Source organism: Bufo gargarizans, chromosome 5, assembly GCF_014858855.1.
Source record: "Bufo gargarizans isolate SCDJY-AF-19 chromosome 5, ASM1485885v1, whole genome shotgun sequence".
Classification (NCBI taxonomy): Eukaryota; Metazoa; Chordata; class Amphibia; order Anura; family Bufonidae; genus Bufo; species Bufo gargarizans.
In genome coordinates, this window is record NC_058084.1 from 47536694 (window position 1) to 47560335 (window position 23642).

General features: G+C 42.6%; 1 protein-coding gene across 1 annotated transcript in view; it reads left to right on the forward strand.

Moving 5' to 3' along the window:
- The window catches only part of NUDCD1 (NudC domain containing 1), a 152963-nt gene that overhangs the window by 41682 nt on the left and 87639 nt on the right, over positions 1-23642 (forward strand). The window contains exons 3-4 of the mRNA XM_044295156.1: positions 13188-13373; positions 17956-18139. Of these exons, the coding sequence (XP_044151091.1) occupies positions 13188-13373; positions 17956-18139 (370 nt within the window). The remainder of the gene's footprint in view (positions 1-13187; positions 13374-17955; positions 18140-23642) is intronic.

Genomic DNA, 23642 nt, shown 5'->3' on the forward strand with positions numbered 1-23642 from the left:
AAAAAAAGGAAAGGCCGTGTTCACATCTCTAGTGAATTTTTCAGGCATGCGGTTTCGGCAGAGAACAGCCTGCTGGAGTTCACCAGATCTTGCATAGCCATGTTCTACAGATCACCACTGAATCCCTCTTGACTATAACTGGATCCAGAAGCTTTCCGACATAAATGACCAGTTTTGGCCGGACAAAAACCATTGCATGCAGTGGTTTTTGGTCCAGCAGACAGCCGGCATTTTTGCCAGATCAGGCAGTCGAATCCTCTTGCCACAGATGTGAACATGGACTTCATTTGCTAAAGTGTGTGAAACTCTAAAGCCATTTCTGGGCCCTGAGAGGCCACCAATATATTATATATTTGAGGTATATAGGGGCACATTTCTTAAGACACGCGTTTTTAGACGCCGATCTTAATAAGCCCTATATCGGGCGTTGGATCAACGAAGTTATGTAGAGGCACCGGTCTCTCCATAACTTTGGTGCATCCACCACCGCTTCTAACTGTAAGATAGCTTCCTTGTTGTATTACATTTAGACAATTTTCTATTCCTAATCCAGGCGTAGAAAATGATGAATGAGACTGGCCCACTTTTTTAGACCTGGTTTGAATGGGGAGGAAGTCGCAGATTCCAGAAACTTTTTTTCTATATTTTTAGTGAGATGGAAACAACTGTAATTTCATTGTTTTTACAGTGTTTCCCATTCGTTATGCATAACCGTATACTGCAGGTCAGTACGATTACGAAGACCTCCTGTTCCCAATAATTGGCCTGTATGATTGAGCAGCCGATCAGCTGATGAAGCTTGTTTGTCGGCAGCTTGGCATCATTCATCAGGATAAAAGATGGCCAGTTATGGGCAGCACATCTGTGTAATCAGGTAGCAGTCGTTCCTCCCACATTCAGTTTGTGTCAGCCTTCATCCATCGGCCCTCGCACATCGGGCAGTGTAATAGGGCCTTAAAGGGGCTGTGCAAGAATGAAGGGAGGGGTTCTCAACCCCCTTTCCCCAATTGGCCGGAGCTGTAAACGGAAGATTACTTACCCGATTCCCGGATCTGGCTCCCTGCTCCTTTTACTCCCATCTGGAGGTCATGTAAGTTCCTTCCACCCACGCTATTAATCCAGGCACGGGCGACAGAGTCCTTCATATGCAGTGGCACGTCATACTTCCTGCTTTCTTGTCAGCCAATCAGTATTAGGTTTGGTAGAAGCGGGCGGGGCGTGAGAGGATGTGCTGAGCTGTACTGGGCGAGCGCTCTCCCACCTCTTCGTCATGTGTCGCGCCCATGCGTTTACTGTGAACCAGGGGAATGAAGGTGCAATAGTTGGTAGGGTTGCACCAGGTATCGAATTATCGATACCCAGTTGATACTTTTGTACCGATATCGATACCCGGATTTGCCTTTTACCGATACTAGACTGCGCTACTTCACAGCCTAGTATCACAGAACATGGCACGCGCTGCTCTCAGCGCGCGCCATGTTTCCTCAGCAGCACAGGGGAGAAGGAAGCAGTCTCCCTTCCCCCTGTTCTGCTGCCACCAATGACAAGTGAGAGGGGCGGAGGAGGGGAGGGGCTGTGGTTACTGCGCCACCAATGAAGATAACTCACTGATTAATTCAAATACAGGAGGCCTCTATGAAAGGGAGCTGCGATCCGTGGCCGTTAACCCTTTCGGTGTGCAGCTCCCTAGTTTGCATCAAGATAACTAACGTTTAATGCAAATACAGGAGGCGGGTGCTGGCTGCAGAATCACATAGCCGGAACCCGCCTCCATGTATTTGTATTAAACATTAGTTATCTTCATTGATAGCGCAGTGCGCCTCCCCCTTCCCCCCAGTATTGAAAACATTGGTGGCACAGTGCACCCCCCCAACCCCCCAGTGGTAAATCATTGGTGGCATAGGCCACAGGGTCCCCTCCCCCCTCTTCATTGGTGGTGCAGTGGCAGTTCCAATTGGAGCCCCAGTAGTGTAATCCTGGTTATCATTGCGTGGTATCGAATGGTATCGAGTATCACAATACTTTTGTATGGTATCAAAATCGAATCAAAATTTTGCTATCGTGACAACCCATTAGCTGGTGGAGGGCACCTGTAGTAGGGACTTACCTGCAATACTAATATCTGGTCTATTTACCTGTAATAGTGACACCGGGTTTGCTTACCTGCAACTTGGTCTACTTACTTGTAGGGAGGACTGGAGGAGGGTATATAATGTATATAGAGGGAGGACTGGAGGAGGGTATATCTCCTTATATATATAAAAATGAACTTCTGTCTGTCTGTCTGGACGTTCTTTATGCGCGACCAAACGACTGGACCGATCTTCACCAAATTTTGCACACAGGTACATCAGTTGTCCGGGAAGGTTTTAGACCGGGTCTCGGCTCTCTAGGACGTACCGTTCCTGAGATATTCACCAAAAATGACCTGCATTAGCCAATAGAAGCCAGCAAGCCTTTCAATTAAATCCAAACTGCAATTTACACGGTCACATGTCTATTATTAGCCTAATAGAAGCTCGCAGGTCCTACTCCAGGTTGCCATAACAACTGATCACAGGTTTTAGCAGTTCGCAGGTCCTGAAATATTCAGTCATATGACATATGATGGCACAACTACACTGCTACATGCATGGGTGGCAGGGGCCACTATTAAACGGACGGGCGCTGTGGAGTTCACTATTAAAGGGGCGGGCACTATGAAGGTCACTGTTAAAGGGGTGGTCAATGTTAAAGGGGCAGACACTGTGGAGGTCATTGTTAAATGCGCGAGCACTGTGGAGGTCACTGTTAAAGGGGCGGGCACTATTAATGGGGTGGGCACCGTGGAGGTCACTGTTTAAGGGGCGGCCACTATGAAGGTTACTGTTGAAGGGGTGGTCGATGTTAAAGGGGCGGGCACTGTGGAAGTCGCTGTTAAAGGGGCAAGCACTGTGAAGGTCAATGTTAAAGGGGTTGTCCGGGATTGAGGACTTTGTTACATTAGTACAAGACAGACAAACCTATAACATACATCCATGTCCTACCTTTTCCACAGGTTTCTCAAGCCCCGTTTTCTTATAGGAAATTCTTTGCCGGAAGTGAACTTTTCTTAGACTCAGTGACGTACCGGGTCCCTTGCAGGAGCGCTGAAGCCTCTTCTTCCGTCTGCTCAGGGAGCCTGGTGACGTCACCGACACTGATGGGTGGGCTTTAGCGCCGCTCTAGCCAGTAAAACGGCTAGGGCAGCGCTAAAGCCCACCCATCAGAGCCGGTGACGTCACCAGGCTCCCTGAGCGGACGGAAGAAGAGGCTTCAGCGCTCCTGCAAGAGACCCGGTACATCACTGAGTCTAAGAAAAGTTCACTTCCGGCAAAGAATTTCCTATAAGAAAACGGGGCTTGAGAAACCTGTGGAAAAGGTAAAGGGGTGGTCAATGTTAAAGGGGCGGGCACTGTGAAGGTCACTGTTAAAGGGACAAGCACTGTGAAGGTCACTGTTAAAGGGGCAGGCACTGTGCAGGTAACTGTTAAAGGGGTGGTCAATGTTAAAGGCGCGGGCACTGTGGAGGTCTTTGTTAAAGGGGCTGGGTATTATAGAGGTCACTGTTATGGGGGATACTGTCGATATCTTTTAACGACACACAGAAATATTAAATTAAATAGATAAAATATACCCGTGCGAAGTCGGGTCATTCTGTTCGTAATTTATATAGAGGGAGGACTGGTGGAGGGTATATAATGTATATAGAGGGATGAGTGTATATAGAGGGAGAAGTATATCTAATGTATATAAAGGGAGGACTGGAGGAAGATATATAGGGGCACATTTATTAAAGAGGACCCCTCACCTCTCCTGTTTTAATAGCTTCATGCACTCCGCATGTAATAACAATTCTGGAGCATCTATTCTTATGGCTCCATGTTCTGCCATTCCTTTATTACCCCCAACTGGTTACCTCCCCTCTGTACCATTACTGCAGACTGCTAGCAATTCATTCATAACTTCTAGTTGAAGTAATAAAGGAATGGCAGAACATGGAGCCATAAGAATAGATGCTCCAGAATTGTTATTACACGGGGAATGCATGAAGCTATTAAAACAGGCCTGTCAGGAGAGGTGACACTGACAGGTCCTCTATAAGACCGGTCTTAATAAGCCCTATACCTAGCGGTGGATCCGACGAAGTTACGAAGAGGCACCCTCCAGTCCTCCCTCTATATACATTATATACCCTCCTCCAGTCCTCCCTCTATATACATTATATACCCTCCTCCAGTCCTCCCTCTATATACATTATATACCCTCCAGTCCTCCCTCTATATACATTATATACCCTCCACCAGCCTCCCTCTATATACATTATATACCCTCCAGTCCTCCCTCTATATACATTATATACCCTCCAGTCCTTCCTCTATATACATTATATACCCTCCTCCAGTCCTCTCTCTATATACCCTCCTCCAGTCTCCCTCTATATACATTATGTACCCTCCTCCAGTCCTCCCTCTATATACATTATATACCCTCCTCCAGTCCTCCCTCTATATACATTATATACCCTCCAGTCCTCCCTCTATATACATTATATACCCTCCACCAGTCTCCCTCTATATACATTATATACCCTCCAGTCCTCCCTCTATATACATTATATACCCTCCAGTCCTTCCTCTATATACATTATATACCCTCCTCCAGTCCTCTCTCTATATACCCTCCTCCAGTCTCCCTCTATATACATTATGTACCCTCCTCCAGTCCTCCCTCTATATACATTATGTACCCTCCTCCAGTCTCCCTCTATATACATTATATACCCTCCTCCAGTCCTCCCTCTATATACATTATATACCCTCCTCCAGTCCTCCCTCTATATACATTATGTACCCTCCTCCAGTCCTCCCTCTATATACATTATGTACCCTCCTCCAGTCCTCCCTCTATATACATTATGTACCCTCCTCCAGTCCTCCCTCTATATACATTATATACCCTCCTCCTTCTATATACATTATGTACCCTCCTCCAGTCCTCCCTCTATATACATTATATACCCTCCTCCAGTCCTCCCTCTATATACATTATATACCGTCCTCCCTCTATATACATTATGTACCCTCCTCCAGTCCTCCCTCTATTTTCATTATGTACCCTCCTCCAGTCCTCCCTCTATATACATTATATACCCTCCAGTCCTCCCTCTATATACATTATATACCCTCCAGTCCTCCCTCTATATACATTATATACCCTCCAGTCCTCCCTCTATATACATTATATACCCTCCAGTCCTCCCTCTATATACATTATATAACCTCCAGTCCTCCCTCTATATACATTATATATCCTCCTCCAGTCCTCCCTCTATATACATTATATACCCTCCAGTCCTCCCTCTATATACATTATATACCCTCCAGTCCTCCCTCTATATACATTATGTACCCTCCTCCAGTCCTCCCTCTATATACATTTTATACCCTCCAGTCCTCCCTATATATACATTTTATACCCCCCAGTCCTCCCTATATATACATTTTATACCCTCCAGACCTCCCTCTATATACACTATATACCCTCCTCCAGTCCTCCCTCTATATACATTATATACCCTCCTCCAGTCTCCCTCTATATACATTATCTACCCTCCTCCAGTCTCCCTCTATATACAATATATACCCTCCAGTCCTTTCTCTATATACATTATATACCCTTCTCCAGTCCTCCCTCTGTATACATTATACCCTCCAGTCTTCCCTCTATATACATTATATACCCTCCTTCCTCTATATACATTATATACCCTCCAGTCTTCCCTCGATATACATATATGTGCACACTCTCTGTATACAGTGTACCCTGACAGAAAAAAAAAAGTAAAAAAATAATCAATAAAGTTAAAATAATTGAGATTATTATATATATTTTTTTTTTGCCATAATCGCCCAGCCGTGCATGGTTTATACCCGTGCAGCAACAATATTTTCCAGAAAGTAGATTTTCTTACTTGGCTAATGCAAATGTCATGTTTAGAAAAGTCAATAATGGCATTTATGTCAGGGGCCGATGACGAGAATAATTATTATACGGTCGACAGGATTTCTTTCTGAAAATGTTTTATTCTTTTTTTCCCGGTGTCTGGGACACTCTCTGGTAGGGGATCGGGGGTCGTTATGGTGCTTTACACATACTGATTGCTGGCAGTTGTAGTTGATAGGAGCCCCATTGTGAATGTCCGTCTTAACATGAAGCTCGGGTTCAGGATCAGAGGGGGTAAAACAAGCTCAGTGCCGTCATTCTGCATTTAGACGTCAGTTTGTCCACAGCTGGTGCACGCGACTCTTGCCAATAAATGGATGGGCAGACATTAATGGAGCCTGAAAGCTTAACAGTGCTAATAGAAGATATGGTGGCAGCCCGGCATGTCTCGTTTTGTATAGTAGAACATTACCTTCGTCTAAGGCTACTTTCACACTAGCGTTTTTTTACGGCTCCGTCATGGATCTGCAAAAACACTTCCATTACAATAATACAACCGCATGCATCAGTCATGAATGGATCCGGTTGTCTTACGGTGTGTCTTCTATAGCCATGACGGATCCGTCTTGAACACCATTGAAAGTCAATGGGGGACGGATCTGTTTTCTATTGTGTCAGAGAAAACGGATCCGTCCCTATTGGCTTACATTGTGTGTCAGGGCGGATCCGTTTGGCTCTGTTTCGCTGCAGGCAGCGTTTTGGTGTCCGCCTCCAGAGCGGAATGGAGACTGATCGGAGGCAAACTGATCGGAGGCAAAAATCTCGTTCACCAATGCTGCCGTGTGTAGAAACCCAGGAAGGCATCTCCTCCAATAATGTATCATTTTTGGGCATTTGTTCAGGACAAGCCATTGCGTCTTCTGCACTAATGTGTGTGTGTGTGTGTATAAAGACCTCTGCCCACAATATAGAATAATTTTTGGTCATTTGTTCAGAACAAGCCATTGCTTCTTCCAATATTAACGTGTGCGTGTGTAGATACCGTAAGACCTCTTCCCCAATAAGGGACCATTTTTGGAACCTTTTTTTAATTTTAAAAAGCAAAACAAATCCTATGGTGCAGTGTGTTATTAAACAGACTGCTTATTACTACTTATTACTGCTTATTACTACCAGCTACCATAATTTATCCATAGCCATGTATAGCCATGTATATCGCTGTCACTTTTTCTTTACTAATGCTGTCTTGGTGTTAAACAGTTTGGCAGAGGTTGAATACAGTCCTAAGAGACCTTGGTGTCGGACCCGACGCGGCATTTGGGACACTTTCAATTTGGGTCGAATTTACTCAACCCCAAACTGAATGTTGGGACCCTTTGTTATTGGACCCAAAATTAATTTCAAGAAAATTGCTCATCTCTAGTGTCAGGGTTTTGTGGTAAAACCACTCTTTACCTGTAAATTGTGTAGCCATTATAAATCAAAAGCCGGGCCGATTTGTGGTATAACCGTATGTTGGCGTGGCTTTGTGGCACATGCGTATCTTCATCCTAAATTTATTGTTTTAATAATAAGCTTTTTTTTTTTTTTATATCAATCACTTCATATACGCGGTAAATGATGCTACAGATTCCACCCTAAAGATAATTTATTAAATTACAACATGTATGATTGCATTTTCAGAAAGGATTGTCCTGAAACTGTCTGTTTCCATTTCAAGGATGACGGAGTGGCAGAAGAGGTTACAGTCCGCCTCTGGTGACAGCTGCTTCTTGTCCATGTCCCTGGGAAATGAAGTCTCTGGAAGTTATTACTATACATATTATGTAATGATCCTTCTGTGATCTCTGTGCACTGACTTATTGATTTGCTCATGTCTCGAAGACAGTTTATCTGATCTGTAGCTTAAAGGGGTTGTCCGGGTTCAGAGCTGAACCCGGATATATCCTTATTTTCATCCAGGCAGCGCCCCTTAGGCTAGGATCGGAGCATCTTATGCTCCGATGCGTTCCCTTGCCCTGTGCTAAATCGCAAGGTCTCTTCCGCCCTGCAGTGTGTTCGGTGACGTGGCTAGGGCAGCGCTAAATCCCGCCCATCAGTGCCAGTGACGTCACCGGGCTTCCTGGCAGCCCCATGGAGAGCCCTGGTACGTCACCGGATCTCCAAAAAATGCCTTTGCCCTGCTCGATTTAGCGCAGGCCAAAGGAGAGCATCGGAGCATGAACTGCTCGATGCTCAAGTCAGGGGGGCTGCCGGGGTGAAAATGGAGGTATATCCGGGTTCAGCTCTGAACCAGGACAACCCCTTTAAAGCAGTTTTATCAAGACTAAATCTAGTGTCTTATGTGCAGTCCCATAATACAGGCGTTAAAGGGAACCTGACAAATTGAAATGCAGCGCAGTCGGCAGGCAGCTGGTTATAGAGCAGGAAGAGCTGAGCAGATTGATATACAGTTTGGTGGGAATAGATTTAGTATAACTTGTATATTATTCATTTCTATGCCTGGGAGTCCAGTGGGCGGCTCTTCTCCATGACTGACAGCTATCTCCCAGCAAATGATTAGAATATCCCTGAATTAAAGGGGTATTCCCATCTCAGATAATGGGGGCATATCGATAGGATATGCCTCCATTGTTTGATAGGTGTTGAGTTGGGACCCGCACCTATCTCGTAAACTGAGTCTTCAAAGTCACGGAGTGCACCGCGCTCTGCAGCGCATGCGCGGTGCACTCCACGTGACTTTCCAGGCTCTGTTTACCAGATAGATGCGGGTCCTAGAGGTAGCACCCGTGCCAGTCTGACAATGAGGCATATCCTAGCGATATATCCAAATTATCTGAAATAGGAATACCCCTTTAAGCACATGCAGCACTGACTGCAGCACACACAGTACATTATAATCTTGCCTGTTCTTTCCCTTTCTCCATTTGCCTTGCCAATCTTATCCTGAATTATTTTTTTTGTGACAAGTGTCACGTTTTTGGTGACTCTCAGGACTTGTCCAACACAACAAAATTTCCATCCGGATTTGCAAGTGGAAAATCTTCAGCTCATCCATGCAGAAAATGGTGTGCTGTGCTGGTTTTAGGTTTACAGCATGTCAATTTCGGACATGAATTAGTTACGAGTTTTTTGAGGAATTTCCCCATGGGTGCTTAGTGATTAGTTTTTTGTTATTTTTTAACCCATCTCATTATTTTATTTTTTTATCTTTTTTTATAATTGACTTCCTCAGAAAACCCCTTTAACACACTATAGTGCGTAGTATATGTCTGAGCAGTACAGCATCTGTCATGTGTACTCAAATACTAGTCACCAAGAGCAGGGGGAAAAAGTTTTATATATTTATTTTTTATTATTATTATATTTTTTATTTTATTTTTACTGACCCTGACCTTTATTAAAAAAAAAGTTCCCCCAGAAAACCCCTTAAAAGGGGTTACCCCTTAAAAATGATTTATCACCTATTTACAGGTGAAACTCGAAAAATTAGAATATCGTGCGAAAGTTCATTTATTTCAGTAATGCAGCTTAAAATTAGAACTTTGTGAAAAGATTCAATATTCTGGGCTCAAAGTGTCACACTCTAGTCATCTAATAATCCATACCCCCTGAGCAAAGGGGACCTCAAAATTGAGACTTTGGGGTTTTCATAAGCTGTAAGCTGTAATCATCCAAATTATAACAAATAAAGGCTTGAAATATCTCGCTTTGCCTGTAATGAGTCTCATATGTTAGTTTCACCTTTTAAGTTGCATTACTGAAATAAAAGAATTTTACACGATATTCAAATTTTTCGAGTTCACCTGTATAGTAGTATAGTTGTTAAATTGGTCCATTGCCCCATTCACTTTTGTGGTGCCAAGAAAGAAGACTTGAGGGCCGCTCATTCTTAGGACCATTGGGGGAGGGGCAATCTGATCGAAAGCCAAAATGCCCTGCGGGATCAGTCGCTCAACAGATACCATCACCGCCTTTTGGACCCCACTGACTTACGCCTCTTGCGGATCTGCAAAAAATACGGATGACGTCAGTGTGCATTCCGTATTTTGCGGAACGAAACAGCTGGCCCCTAATAGAACAGAACTATTCTTGTCCGTAATCCAGACAATAATAGGACATGTTCTATTTTTTTGCGGAACAGAAATACATAAACGGAACGCACACAGAGTAACTTCCATTTTTTTTGCGGACCCATTGAAATGAATGGTTCCGTATACGGTCCGCCAAAATAAAGGAACGGACGTGGAATGAAAATACGTTCGTGTGCAAGAGGCCTTATAATAGGGTCGATTGGATTCTGTCATTTTGACGTCGAGAGCTAGTTAGCGCTGTTGTTTCCGTCAAATTTGCAGAGACTGCAGGGGTGGCTTTGAATGGAACCTCTGGTGGCAAAGTGTTTTCAAATACTTACCATATTCAGTATCTCTGTTTGCTGTCATTAACTGGAACATTCATGTTTATATTCAAAAGTTTAAAGAGGCTCTGTCACCAGGATCAACCCTATTAAACCAGGTATGGCTCATCATGAAGATTAAAACTATACTTTTCTTGTGTCTGTATAATAAATAGCTGCAGAGAAATGTGCGTTTCTATTCATATTCAAAAGAAAAGTTCGAGCACCAGGAGGCGGGGCTGAATCCTTTAACCCCTTAGTGACCACCCATACGTGTTTTTACTGCGGTCTCTAAGGGGCCTCAGACTGGGACGCCGCTTTTTTACGGCGGCCCAGTCTAAGCGCTGCGCGGGGAGTGCGTACCCGGCTCCCACATGAGAGCCGCGGCCCTGCTTCAACAGCCCTGACCGGCAGGAGTTTGTTTCAAGAGCCCAAACCGGCAGGAGTGCCGATCCGGGCTGCTTAACACTTTACATGCCGCGGGCAATGGCGCCCGCCGCATGTAAAGTGCTGACGGAGGGAGCAGACTCCCTCTGTCTCTCATCGGCACCCCGCAAATGCGATCACGTGGTGCTGATGTGTGTGTGTAGGCTGCCTGGGGTCTCGTATAGGCGCCAGACCAGCCTCTCTGGTGCAGCCTGCTGGTCAATGTTAGAATAGCATTGCCATTAAAATGCAATGCACTATAGGAATAGTGCATTGCATTTTAAAGCAATCAAAAAGCTGTCTGTTCTAGTCCCCTTGTGGGACTATTAAGTGGTAAAAAAATATAAATAATTTATTCAATAAAAAAAATCCCATAAAAACTGCTTTTTTTCCATTGAAAATACGCTTTTCAATGAAAAAAATTGCAAAAAAAAATCTTCCCCATATGTTACGTAATGACCCGGACTACCTAAATATCATGTAAATTATCCCCTACAGTGAAAAAAATATAAGAATTGCTAATTTATGCTTAGTTGCCACCGAAAAAACGTAATAAGCGATCAATAAGCGCCATTTATTTCAAAATGATACCAATGAAAAATACAAATCGTCCCGCAAAAATCAAGCCCTCACACAACTCCATAGAAAGAAAAGTAAAAATTTTATGGGTCTTGGGAAGCGGCAATGCAAAAACATTTTTTGTTTTAAAAAAAGGGGTTTAATTGCAAAAAGTAGTAAAATGTAAAATTTATCATGTGAAAACCCAGTGGCAGTATTGCTGTTTTTCCCATCTACCTCCCAGAAAGAGTTACTAAAAGTTAATCAGAAAGTTATGTGTACCCCAAAATGGCACCATTAAAAACTACAAATTGTCCCGCAAAAAACAAGCCCTCATATAGCTATATAGACGGAAAAATAAAAAAGTTCTAGCTCTTGGAATGCGACGATGAAAAAGGAAGAAAAACGCTTGGTCAGTAAGGCCCAAAACAGGCTGGTCCCTAAGGGGTTAAGCACTCCTTTGTAATACCCCCTGTGTTCTGCACACTTCCCCCTCCTCTTGATTGACACGGCTAGACATGCTGAGGGCAGAGCTGTGTCCTAGCATCTACATATCATATACACTATGTACTATAGCTTCACCACACTGACATCTGCTCAGAAAGCCAATATACATATTACTGCTTTATTCATATGCAGAATATATGATACAGACACCAGTAATGTAGGTTATCATATAAGCATAGAAAAAACATGTGTCTCTATGTGGTAAAGATTATAGCTTGGTGGTATAGTGGTCTACCATGCATGCAGAGATCCCAGGTTAAAGTCTCAGAAGAGATGTATGTTTTCTTTTATTTTCTGCTATTTTTTCTCTTTTATTTAAAACCATGTTATACTATACTATAATATAGATTAATAATAATAAGGCCTTGCTATATTGACAGTAGTGTGTTTTTTTTTTTTTTTGTTTTTTTTTTAATCAAAACCTATTACTGGTTTATTCACAGACACAATATGATTATAAAGAAACCAGTAATATATATTAGCATTCTGAAAAACATTTTTCTCAATACAATAAGGACATAGAGTTTTCTTATGGGATAAATAACTGAAGGGAAAAAAAAAGTGAACTCTTTCTCAAGATTCAAACCTGAGATCTCTACATGCAAAACCAATCACTTAACCACTAAGCTATAGCATTACCACACAGAGATATGTTTTTTCTATGCTATAAGCTAACACACATTATTAGTGTCTTTATAATCATATATTGTGATTGTGAATAAAGCAGCTTTCTGAGCAGATCTCAGTGTGGCGAAGCTATAGTACATAGTGTATATGATATGTAGATGCTAGGACACAGCTCTGCCTTCAGCATGTCAAGCTCTGTCAATCAAGGTGAGGGGAAAGGGGGGAGTGTGCAGAGCACAGGGGATGTTACAAAGCGGTGCTCAAAGGATTCAGTCCCGTCTATTGGTGCTCAAACTACTCATTTGCATATGAATAAAATGACAGATTTCTCTGCAGCTGTTTATTATACAGACAAAAAAAAGGTATTGTTTTAATCAGCATGATGAGCCCCATTAGGCAGTATGTCTGGTTTAATAGGGTTGATCCTGGTGACAAAGACGCTTTAAAACTTGAACTCATCACGCTCAGTTGATGCAGGGCTACTCAAGCTGTGTTCACACACTGTCTGTTGCAGATTTTCATTTCAGAAAATCGACATTTTGTATTTATTTTAACAGTCAAATATTGTAACTTTTTGTCCAGTGGCATTTCTATTAAAGTGATAGTGCAGTCTAGCAGTTACTGGTGCTTTTTGTGGTTTTCTCCATTGTTTGTACCGATGCTTGTTGTAACAATTGAGTAACTCCACTTCTTCTTGTGTCTCTTCAAGGATACAGCATTGGGGAAACCGATAGAAGTCTTCAGATTTCCAAGCGATCTCAACCCCTGTGATGGACGCCTGTGCTCCTCCATGCACTTCACATCACCCAACTGGGTGACCCTGTCCGATGGGACGGGAACCTTGTATCTCATCCACATTTCAAAGAATGATCAATCTGCCGCAGTAAAATGGGACGTGAGTATTCCTATAATCCGAAACTCTTAAAATCCCTAGCGAGTTCATTACTTGTGTGGATTTTTTACAGAACATTGAAAGTGGAATACAATATTGTTTGCACTTGCACTACGAGTGGAACGTCAATGGATTCTGTCTTGATTTAGAGTCGTAAATGTGTGAACATGGTTTATTCTTACAATGTAGGACATAGCTAGAAGAAGCCAAAAATCCATATGAGGAAGATACCAATTTCTCCATGTTAGGAGGAATACTTCTCTGGATTTGATGTAATGATGGCGAAACCTTCTTCCCTCTAGAAGTAGATGATGTCCCCTTGTTCTGCAGGTCTAGGTATAAAAATTATTTTATGCAGTTATATAGCGCTGACATATTCCACAGCACTTTACAGACATTAGCATCACGCTGTCCCCAATGGGGCTCACAATCTAAGTTCCCTATCGGTATGATTTTGGAGTGTGGGAGGAAACCCACACAAACATGGGGAGAACGTACAAACTCCATGCAGATGTTGTCCTTGGTGGCTAACCACTGAGCCACTGTGCTGCCCATAAAAGATAATTAGAAAGATCTCTCCACTGTCCATTCATGTATTTGTACATTGTAATTAGACTCCTATAATGCTGCATTTACATGCAGTGATCAACAGGGGCGGACTGGGGGAATTAAGAAAATGAAAATACTTAAATATGACTATTATAAATATATTCTCATATACCTATCATTATTTATAATGGCTTGTTTTGTCTCGGGGCAATCATCAGGGGAAACAAAATGGCTACAGTCTCATTAGTTTACACAGTTCCAAAGGATTTGCAACAAAGTATCAAAAAGTGAAATTTTGATTTATGATTATTATTCTGTCCCATTACTTTTGGTCCCTTAACAAGTGGGAGGCACATATGCAAACTGTTGTAATTCCTGCACCGTTCACCTGATTTGGATGTAAATATCCTCAAATTAAAGCTGATAGTCTGCAGTTAAAGCACATCTTGTTTGTTTCATTTTAAATCCATTGTGGACCTTTTTTTTTTTCTTCTTTCTACTCCACATTCTATTGCAGTTTCTCAGTACATTATATGGAACATTAAATGGTGTCAATAAAAAAATACAATTCATCCCTCAAAAAACAACCCCTATTTAGCTGTACCAACAGGGAAATTAAAAAGTTATGGCTCTTGAAAGAGGGATGAAAAAATGAATGCATACGAATTGTCCTTCTCCTTAAGTAGTAATAGAAATCAGCGGCTCACCTAAAGACTAAATGGATAAGGGTGCTCACCTCTCGGTCCACCCGAACCGTATGAAGGACAGAATTAGTAATAAAAAATAGAAAATAGAGGGGCACTCCATATAAGGGAACAAAAGACGGTACTATGAATATCACTATTTAATAAAACATCAAATATTCTAAAAAACATCCATAAGATACAACCCTAAAATAAATAAAATGATATAATCAAATTGTGAGAAGGGTCTTGTGTGTAACCCGCTGTAATGGAGATTCAATCAAGTTCCAAATAGTTCATATGCAATGGAAATTTCCCACAATGATCGTCAAGCAAGGCAAATCTCCATGCTCTCAAGGGAAATCCCAGGCACTGCAATCTTGCGACTTCAATGTAATGTTGCTGATAAGGAAAAGTATCCAAATCCAAAGCCCAAATGCAGAGAGACAAGTATAGTGTCCAATTTGGGGAGGACTCTCTGTTCAGATGAATAGAAGTTGGCAACAAAAGTCTCTTACCCCACTCTGTTACTGGACTCAGCGTGATGTATCGAGGACCAGCCGATTACCTACTGCAAACGCGGCGTCCCACGTGGTATGGAGTCTGAACGTGACGTCTCACGTGACTCCTCGGCTGTGGCGGTGATGATGTAATCCGTCTTTCTCAGCGGTGTATTCTCAATACGAGATGGATAATATGGATAAAATCACCCGCCGTTGTTTCTTCCTAGTCACTTATATCTCCTTGAGGGGAACGGCTCACTGTCCCAGCCCAAACGCGTTTCAGGGTATACACCCCTTCCTCAGTGGTGAAGACAGTGAGCACTTTGCAGCATTTTATATCATTCCAGGAGACCAGCTAGAGGTGGAGCTGGTCTAATTGGGACATTGAAGACACCTGGTATGAATTCCATTCAATGCAGTTTCTGAGATTTAGAAGCCTTGTTGAAAAATGATAGCAGCCTATATATCAAAATACTATGGATGTACATCATACACAAAATCAATAATAACATTTTGCACATACTAGAAATCTTGCGTATAATAAAAATGGTGGAACCGCAGGAACAATGCCATATAATGTACTCAGAATGTGTTCCACCATATGCTCATATAAAAATAAAATTCAAAATAGAGTCACCATTATATATTAACAAATATAAACATAAAATTGTTGTATGTGACACCATAACATATAAAGGATGCCATAATCATAAAAATACTAAAAAAACGCACCGAAAACGCACCTGCGGTAAGGTGCGTTTTTGATGCGTTTTTGATGCGATTTCTTCAAAAACACTTAAAAAACGTAAACCACCACCAATAAGGAGGTCCTGAAGCATACAGGGGAATTTTCTGTGTAATAGAGAATAATTATTGCCTGATAGAGTTTCTAAGTTGAAACTTTCAACTTTCAACTTAGAAACTCTATCAGGCAATAATTATTCTCTATTACACAGAAAATTCCCCTGTATGCTTCAGGACCTCCTTATTGGTGGTGGTTTACGTTTTTTAAGTGTTTTTGAAGAAATCGCATCAAAAACGCATCAAAAACGCACCTTACCGCAGGTGCGTTTTCGGTGCGTTTTTTTAGTATTTTTATGATTATGGCATCCTTTATATGTTATGGTGTCACATACAACAATTTTATGTTTATATTTGTTAATATATAATGGTGACTCTATTTTGAATTTTATTTTTATATGAGCATATGGTGGAACACATTCTGAGTACATTATATGGCATTGTTCCTGCGGTTCCACCATTTTTATTATACGCAAGATTTCTAGTATGTGCAAAATGTTATTATTGATTTTGTGTATGATGTACATCCATAGTATTTTGATATATAGGCTGCTATCATTTTTCAACAAGGCTTCTAAATCTCAGAAACTGCATTGAATGGAATTCATACCAGGTGTCTTCAATGTCCCAATTAGACCAGCTCCACCTCTAGCTGGTCTCCTGGAATGATATAAAATGCTGCAAAGTGCTCACTGTCTTCACCACTGAGGAAGGGGTGTATACCCTGAAACGCGTTTGGGCTGGGACAGTGAGCCGTTCCCCTCAAGGAGATATAAGTGACTAGGAAGAAACAACGGCGGGTGATTTTATCCATATTATCCATCTCGTATTGAGAATACACCGCTGAGAAAGACGGATTACATCATCACCGCCACAGCCGAGGAGTCACGTGAGACGTCACGTTCAGACTCCATACCACGTGGGACGCCGCGTTTGCAGTAGGTAATCGGCTGGTCCTCGATACATCACGCTGAGTCCAGTAACAGAGTGGGGTAAGAGACTTTTGTTGCCAACTTCTATTCATCTGAACAGAGAGTCCTCCCCAAATTGGACACTATACTTGTCTCTCTGCATTTGGGCTTTGGATTTGGATACTTTTCCTTATCAGCAACATTACATTGAAGTCGCAAGATTGCAGTGCCTGGGATTTCCCTTGAGAGCATGGAGATTTGCCTTGCTTGACGATCATTGTGGGAAATTTCCATTGCATATGAACTATTTGGAACTTGATTGAATCTCCATTACAGCGGGTTACACACAAGACCCTTCTCACAATTTGATTATATCATTTTATTTATTTTAGGGTTGTATCTTATGGATGTTTTTTAGAATATTTGATGTTTTATTAAATAGTGATATTCATAGTACCGTCTTTTGTTCCCTTATATGGAGTGCCCCTCTATTTTCTATTTTTTATTACTACTTCTCCTTAAGTAGTTTAAAAGAAGAGTGCCCAATACTGAGCCCTGCGGTACCCCACTGGTAACTGTAACCCAATCTACGTATGGTCCAGTATCAACTGCTTTTGAGAAGTCTACACATAATTACAGACTTACAGATGGAAAACTACTTATGGGAAGTCACTAAGATATATTGTTACATGTCATATCATCTGTACCAGAGGGTCCCAAACATTTTTAGTCCAGGGAAATTCAAACCAGTTACAGAGCCCCTTGAGGAACCCTGTTATCCATAAGGCCAACACGTTGCTAGACTGTGGTGGATGTGGCCTATGGTAATGGTAGGAATGGAGCAAAGGCCATTGAAACAGATGGGATCCTAGGTTTCCTAAGAACCCACTGATCTGTACAGACCTTGCAGTTTTGCCATTTATACCCAGTTTTAATATAATAATAATAATATAAATGATACTGTATGATTCAGTAGCAAGATTCGGCTTGTAAAAACCCTCACATAGTTGCCATGCACCTTAGATAGCCCATGTGAGAATGCCTCCGGGATGGTCCCTCTGAATTCTACGTGCTCAGTACGTTGTATTTGTGCTCACATTGATAACTGGCGTCTCACTTATTTTCATCTTCATTGCAGCTGAAATGTAATCTGGAGTTGGGGGACCCGTTCATCGTTCTTCACAGTATTCTGTGTGCTCGGGGTGAGGGGGAGCTCATCGATGTTCTGGTATTATCTATTGAAAAAGATGACCTAGACATTAAAGGCAGCGGATTCCATGTCTCCTTGGAGTGGATATCTATAGCGTGCAGCCCAAATAACGGTAAATTCTGCAGCGATAACTTTTTGTGTCCTTTGCTTTCAGTAGGTTATGTCGGGGGGAACAAACGTTTGTATATTAGAAGGCTGACTTGTTCTGGTACTTAAATATTGAATTGCCTCTGCTCATAACAGAGTAATCCTAAAGAGTGCCTTCAGTTTGGAGCTTCAATGCCTAAAATACTATTATGTGCCTGAGGAGGAACAAGCTGGAGAGTGAAGGGCAGCCTTGGGGGTTGGGGGGCTTTCAGCAACCTATAGGACTTACCTTTGCATCAGTCTGTAGATATGTATATACAGAGTATATGTGATATGTTTTAATAGGTGTTGTTCTAACTTCCTGAACTTCCAAACATTAATGTTTATTGTGGGAAAACCAGTTTATACTTTCGATTCTGCAGTACTTTTTTAGACTTTAAGTGGTTCTCCAGGAATTAAGAAAATGAATATACCTAAATATTACTTTATTATAAATATATTCCTAAATACCTTTCATTAGTTATAATGGCTTGTTTTCATCTAGATAAATATCTCTGTCAAATGACAACTTTGTATAAAAAAATGGGAAAAGTTGTCTTTTAGAGAGATATTTCTCTCACCCAGCATGGGTATATGTAAAAAGACACCCCAAAACGTATTGCCCAACTTCTCCTGAGTACGGCGATACCACATTTGTGACACTTTTTTGCAGCCTAGATGGGCAAAGGGGCCCACATTCCAAAGAGCACCTTTAGGATTTCACAGGCCATTTTTTACACATTTTGATTTCAAACTACTTCTCACGCATTAGGGTCCCTAAAATGCCAGGGCAGTATAACTACCCCACAAGTGACCCCATTTTGGAAAGAAGACACCCCAAGGTATTTCGTGATGGGCATAGTGAGTTCATGGAAGTTTTTATTTTTTGTCACAAGTTAGTGGAATATGACACTTTGTAAGAAAAAAAAAAAAAATCATAATTTTCCGCTAACTTGTGACAAAAAAAAAAATATTCTAGGAACTCGCCATGCCCCTCACGGAATACCTTGGGGTGTCTTCTTTCCAAAATGGGTCACTTGTGGGGTAGTTATACTGCCCTGGCATTTTAGGGGCCCTAATGCGTGAGAAGTAGTTTGAAATCAAAATGTGTAAAAAAAATGCCCTGTGAAATCCTAAAGGTGCTCTTTAGAATGTGGGCCCCTTTGCCCACCTAGGCTGCAAAAAAGTGTCACACATGTGGTATCGCCGTACTCGGAAGAAGTAGGGCAATGTGTTTTGGGGTGTATTTTTACATATACCCATGCTGGGTGAGAGAAATATCTCTCTAAAAGTCAAATTTTCCCATTTTTTTTATACAAAGTTGTCATTATAGAGAGATATTTCTCTCACCCAGCATAGGTATATGTAAAAAGACACCCCAAAACACATTGCCCAACTTCTCCTGAGTACGGCGATACCACATGTGTGACACTTTTTTGCAGCCTAGATGCGCAAAGGGGCCCAAATTCCTTTTAGGAGGGCATTTTTAGACATTTGGATCTCAGACTTCTTCTCACACTTTAGGGCCCCTAAAATGCCAGGGCAGTATAAATACCCCACATGTGACCCCATTTTGGAAAGAAGACACCCCAAGGTATTCCGTGAGGGGCATGGCGAGTTCATAGAAGTTGTTTTTTTTTTTTGGCACAAGTTAGTGGAAATGTTTTTTTATTTTTTTTCTCACAAAGTCTCCCTTTCCGCTAACTTGGGACAAAAAGTTCAATCTTTCATGGACTCAATATGCCCCTCAGCGAATACCTTGGGGTGTCTTCTTTCCGAAATGGGGTCACATGTGGGGTATTTATACTGCCCTGGCATTTTAGGGGCCCTAAAGCGTGAGAAGAAGTCTGGAATATAAATGTCTAAAAAATTTTACGCATTTGGATTCCGTGAGGGGTATGGTGAGTTCATGTGAGATTTTATTTTTTGTCACAAGTTAGTGGAATATGAAACTTTGTATGAAAAAAAAATATCCATTTCCGCTAACTTGTGCCAAAAAAATGTCTGAATGGAGCCTTACAGGGGGGTGATCAATGACAGGGGGGTGATCAGGGAGTCTATATGGGGTGATCACCCCCCTGTCATTGATCACCCCCTGTAAGGCTCCATTCAGACGTCCGTATGTGTTTTGCGGATCCAATCCGTGGATCCGTAAAACACATACGGATGTCTAAATGGGGCCTTACAGGGGGGTGATCAATGACAGGGGGGTGATCAATGACAGGGGGGTGATCAGGGAGTCTATATGGGGTGATCAGGGGTTAATAAGTGACGGGGGTGGGTGTGTAGTGTAGTGTGGTGCTTGGTGCTACTTATTACAGAGCTACCTGTGTCCTCTGGTGGTCGATCCAAGCAAAAGGGACCACCAGAGGACCAGGTAGCAGGTATGTTAGACGCTGTTATCAAAACAGCGTCTAATATACCTGTTAGGGGTTAAAAAAATCGCATCTACAGCCTGCCAGCGAACGATCGCCGCTGGCAGGCTGTAGATCCACTCGCTTACCTGCGGTTCCTGTGTGCGCGCGTTCACAGGAAATCTCGCGAGATGACGCGCCAATGCGTGACTGTGCCTGAGTGAGCCGCCTCTGCAACGCGATCCTGCGTTAGGCGGTCTGGAGGCGGTTAAGCCACATGTTTGGCGTGCCATAGCAACATATCAAAGATTTTGGTCAGTGAGGTTCTGAGTGCTGAGACCTCCACCTATTGCTAAAACGAGGAGAGCGTTCTATCTCCTTGCTGCAGCAGACTGGTTAAGTAGAAAGTCTATGAGCCCATCTCCTGCAGCGAGGAGGGAATGCACTCTGTGTGAACACTTCTTTTTCCTCCTCCTAGTGATCGGTGAGGGTCTCATCACTCGGCCCCCCATTGATCAAAACCTTTTTGTCACTATGACATATGAAAAGTTTTGCCAAAGTACAGTGACCCTTTAAATTCTCTGTTATAGGTACATTTCCCACCTTAGGGACCAGCTCTAGTCTAGAGAACAGAGGCCCCATGTGGAACAATCAGAGATAGAGAAGTGGCTGCATATTCCAAAATAGCGACGCAAGGGCACATTCATGTGACTTATTTTTAAAAAAAATTGCCTACAAAATTCAGCGCTGAATCTACGCTTTTTTTTCCATTGGTTTTTTTTGTGTGTCTTTTTATGCATTTATTTATTTTTTACCAAAGGATTTACAAAACTGCATTTTCAATTTTTGGTATTTGGTCCAACAACATGTAAAAAACCCCACACCGACAGGTATGGAGTGGTTTTCGACGTTTCCCATCCATTTCAGTGGGACGTTCAGCACAGATTCCGCCACAAAATAGGGCATGATGCTTCTTTTTTACACGTGGAAAAAAAAAAATGCAAGTGCCGCTGTTTTGAGGTATTTTTTTTTTAGCTGATTTTGAGGCTGAAACTGCTAAAAACTCCACGTGAACTGGCCCTTAGAACACTTGGCTGTTTTTATTAGTCCCATAGAAATGAATTGAGCGAGCTGCTCATTCCTGACAGTACATGACAGGGCACTGCCTCAAGATGGGAGCGAGCTGCAAATCTCTGCCATTTTACCCCTGTGTTGATTATATTGCTTCGTTAGTCATCGGTTTATCTGCTATTTTTGAGTACATTTAGTTGTAAATGGATCGTAGATAATGCGATGAATCATTTCTCCGTCTGCGCCTGCATTAATCTCGCCATTGTTTGTCTACTCCATGCCCCGACCCGACCTTCAGCAGATGGTGGCTTCAACTTCTTCTGCACTGAACGGTCTCCTTCTGTAACTTTCCTGTGAGTCATCCCTGCCTCCTCTCTTGTTTTTCTCAATTTCTTTAATTTTAACAGATTATTATATTGTTCTATTAAAAATGAATGTGATTTCTATTAATGGATGCTGACACTGAAATACGTACTTTCTAATACTAACAGGATTTTTATTATTTGCAACAATATTAATTACATTTTTTCCTTTTAAATAGCAACATTAAAGGAGTTTTGAGGGATACTGATGGTTTATCCTCAGGATAGGTCACCAATATTAGATCGGTGGGATTCCGACACCATCGCACCCCCCGCAGGTCATTGTTGGAGTTGCAATGGTGTCAGAATCTGACCAGTCTGATATTGATGACATATCCTGAGGATTGATTACCAGTATCTAAGTACCCCTTTCTTTTCTCTTGTATTTTACAGCATAGCAATAGTGTATTCAAAAGATTAATACAAATCTTTGCAGCCTGTCCCTGGCCATAGTGCTCAGAGACTCCGCACTCACTGAAAACATTAACAATGAGACATGAAAGTTGTCGAGCTTCTCTCTGAGGGATCATATTACATAGAGCAGAGCTTCAGAGAGACTATGAGAGAGGGAGATGGAGCATTAGGGAAGGGGGAAAAAGTGGAGACGGAGGCTGAATGAGAGAGACAGAATAAGAATGGGGGATAGAGCCAAGGGGGGTGAAAAGGAAATGGAGCCTGAGAGAAGGGGAAGAAGAAGAGGTGGAGCCTGAGGGAAGGGGAAGAAGAAGAGGTGGAGCCTGAGGGAAGGGGAAGAAGAAGAGGTGGAGCCTGAGGGAAGGGGAAGAAGAAGAGGTGGAGCCTGAGGGAAGGGGAAGAAGAAGAGGTGGAGCCTGAGGGAAGGGGAAGAAGAAGAGGTGGAGCCTGAGGGAAGGGGAGGAAGAAGAAGAGGTGGAGCCTGAGGGAAGGGGAAGACGAAGAGGTGGAGCCTGAGGGAAGGGGAAGAAGAAGAGGTGGACCCTGAGGGAAGAGGAAGAAGGAGAGGTGGAGCCTGAGGAGGGGGGAAGGAAGGGAAGGTAGAGCCTGAGGGAGTGTGGAAGAATGGAAGAAGCCTGAGGCAGGGGGAATAATGAAAGATGGAGCCTGAGGATTGAGGAAAAATGAAGCCTGACGGAGATGGGCAGAAGGGCAGATAGAGCCTAAGGAGGGGGCGGGGGATGTGCGATGTGAGATGGAGTGTGAATGGAGGGGAAGGAGAAGGAGAGATGGTGCCGGAGGGAGGGGGGAAGCAGATGGAGCCTGCTGCTTGTTCGTCCACAGTTCTCTTGGTGAATATAGCTGTAGACAGACTGCCGCTTCTGATGTCTCATGATGGAAAAGATGATTGATCAAAGTATTGAAACCGGGAAGTTGTGGGCAGTGCATATGAGATATACCGGAATCCACTGTTCGTTTATTATAGATCCCCTATACTACACCACAGGAGAAACGACAGATCCTCTATACTACACCACACAGGAGAAACGACAGATCCTCTATACTACACCACAGGAGAGCCGACAGATCCTCTATACTACACCACATAGGAGAGCCGACAGATCCTCTATACTACACCACATAGGAGAGCCGACAGATCCTCTATACTACACCACATAGGAGAGCCGACAGATCCTCTATACTACACCACATAGGAGAGCCGACAGATCCTCTATACTACACCGCACAGGAGAGCTGACAGATCCTCTATACTACACCACACAGGAGA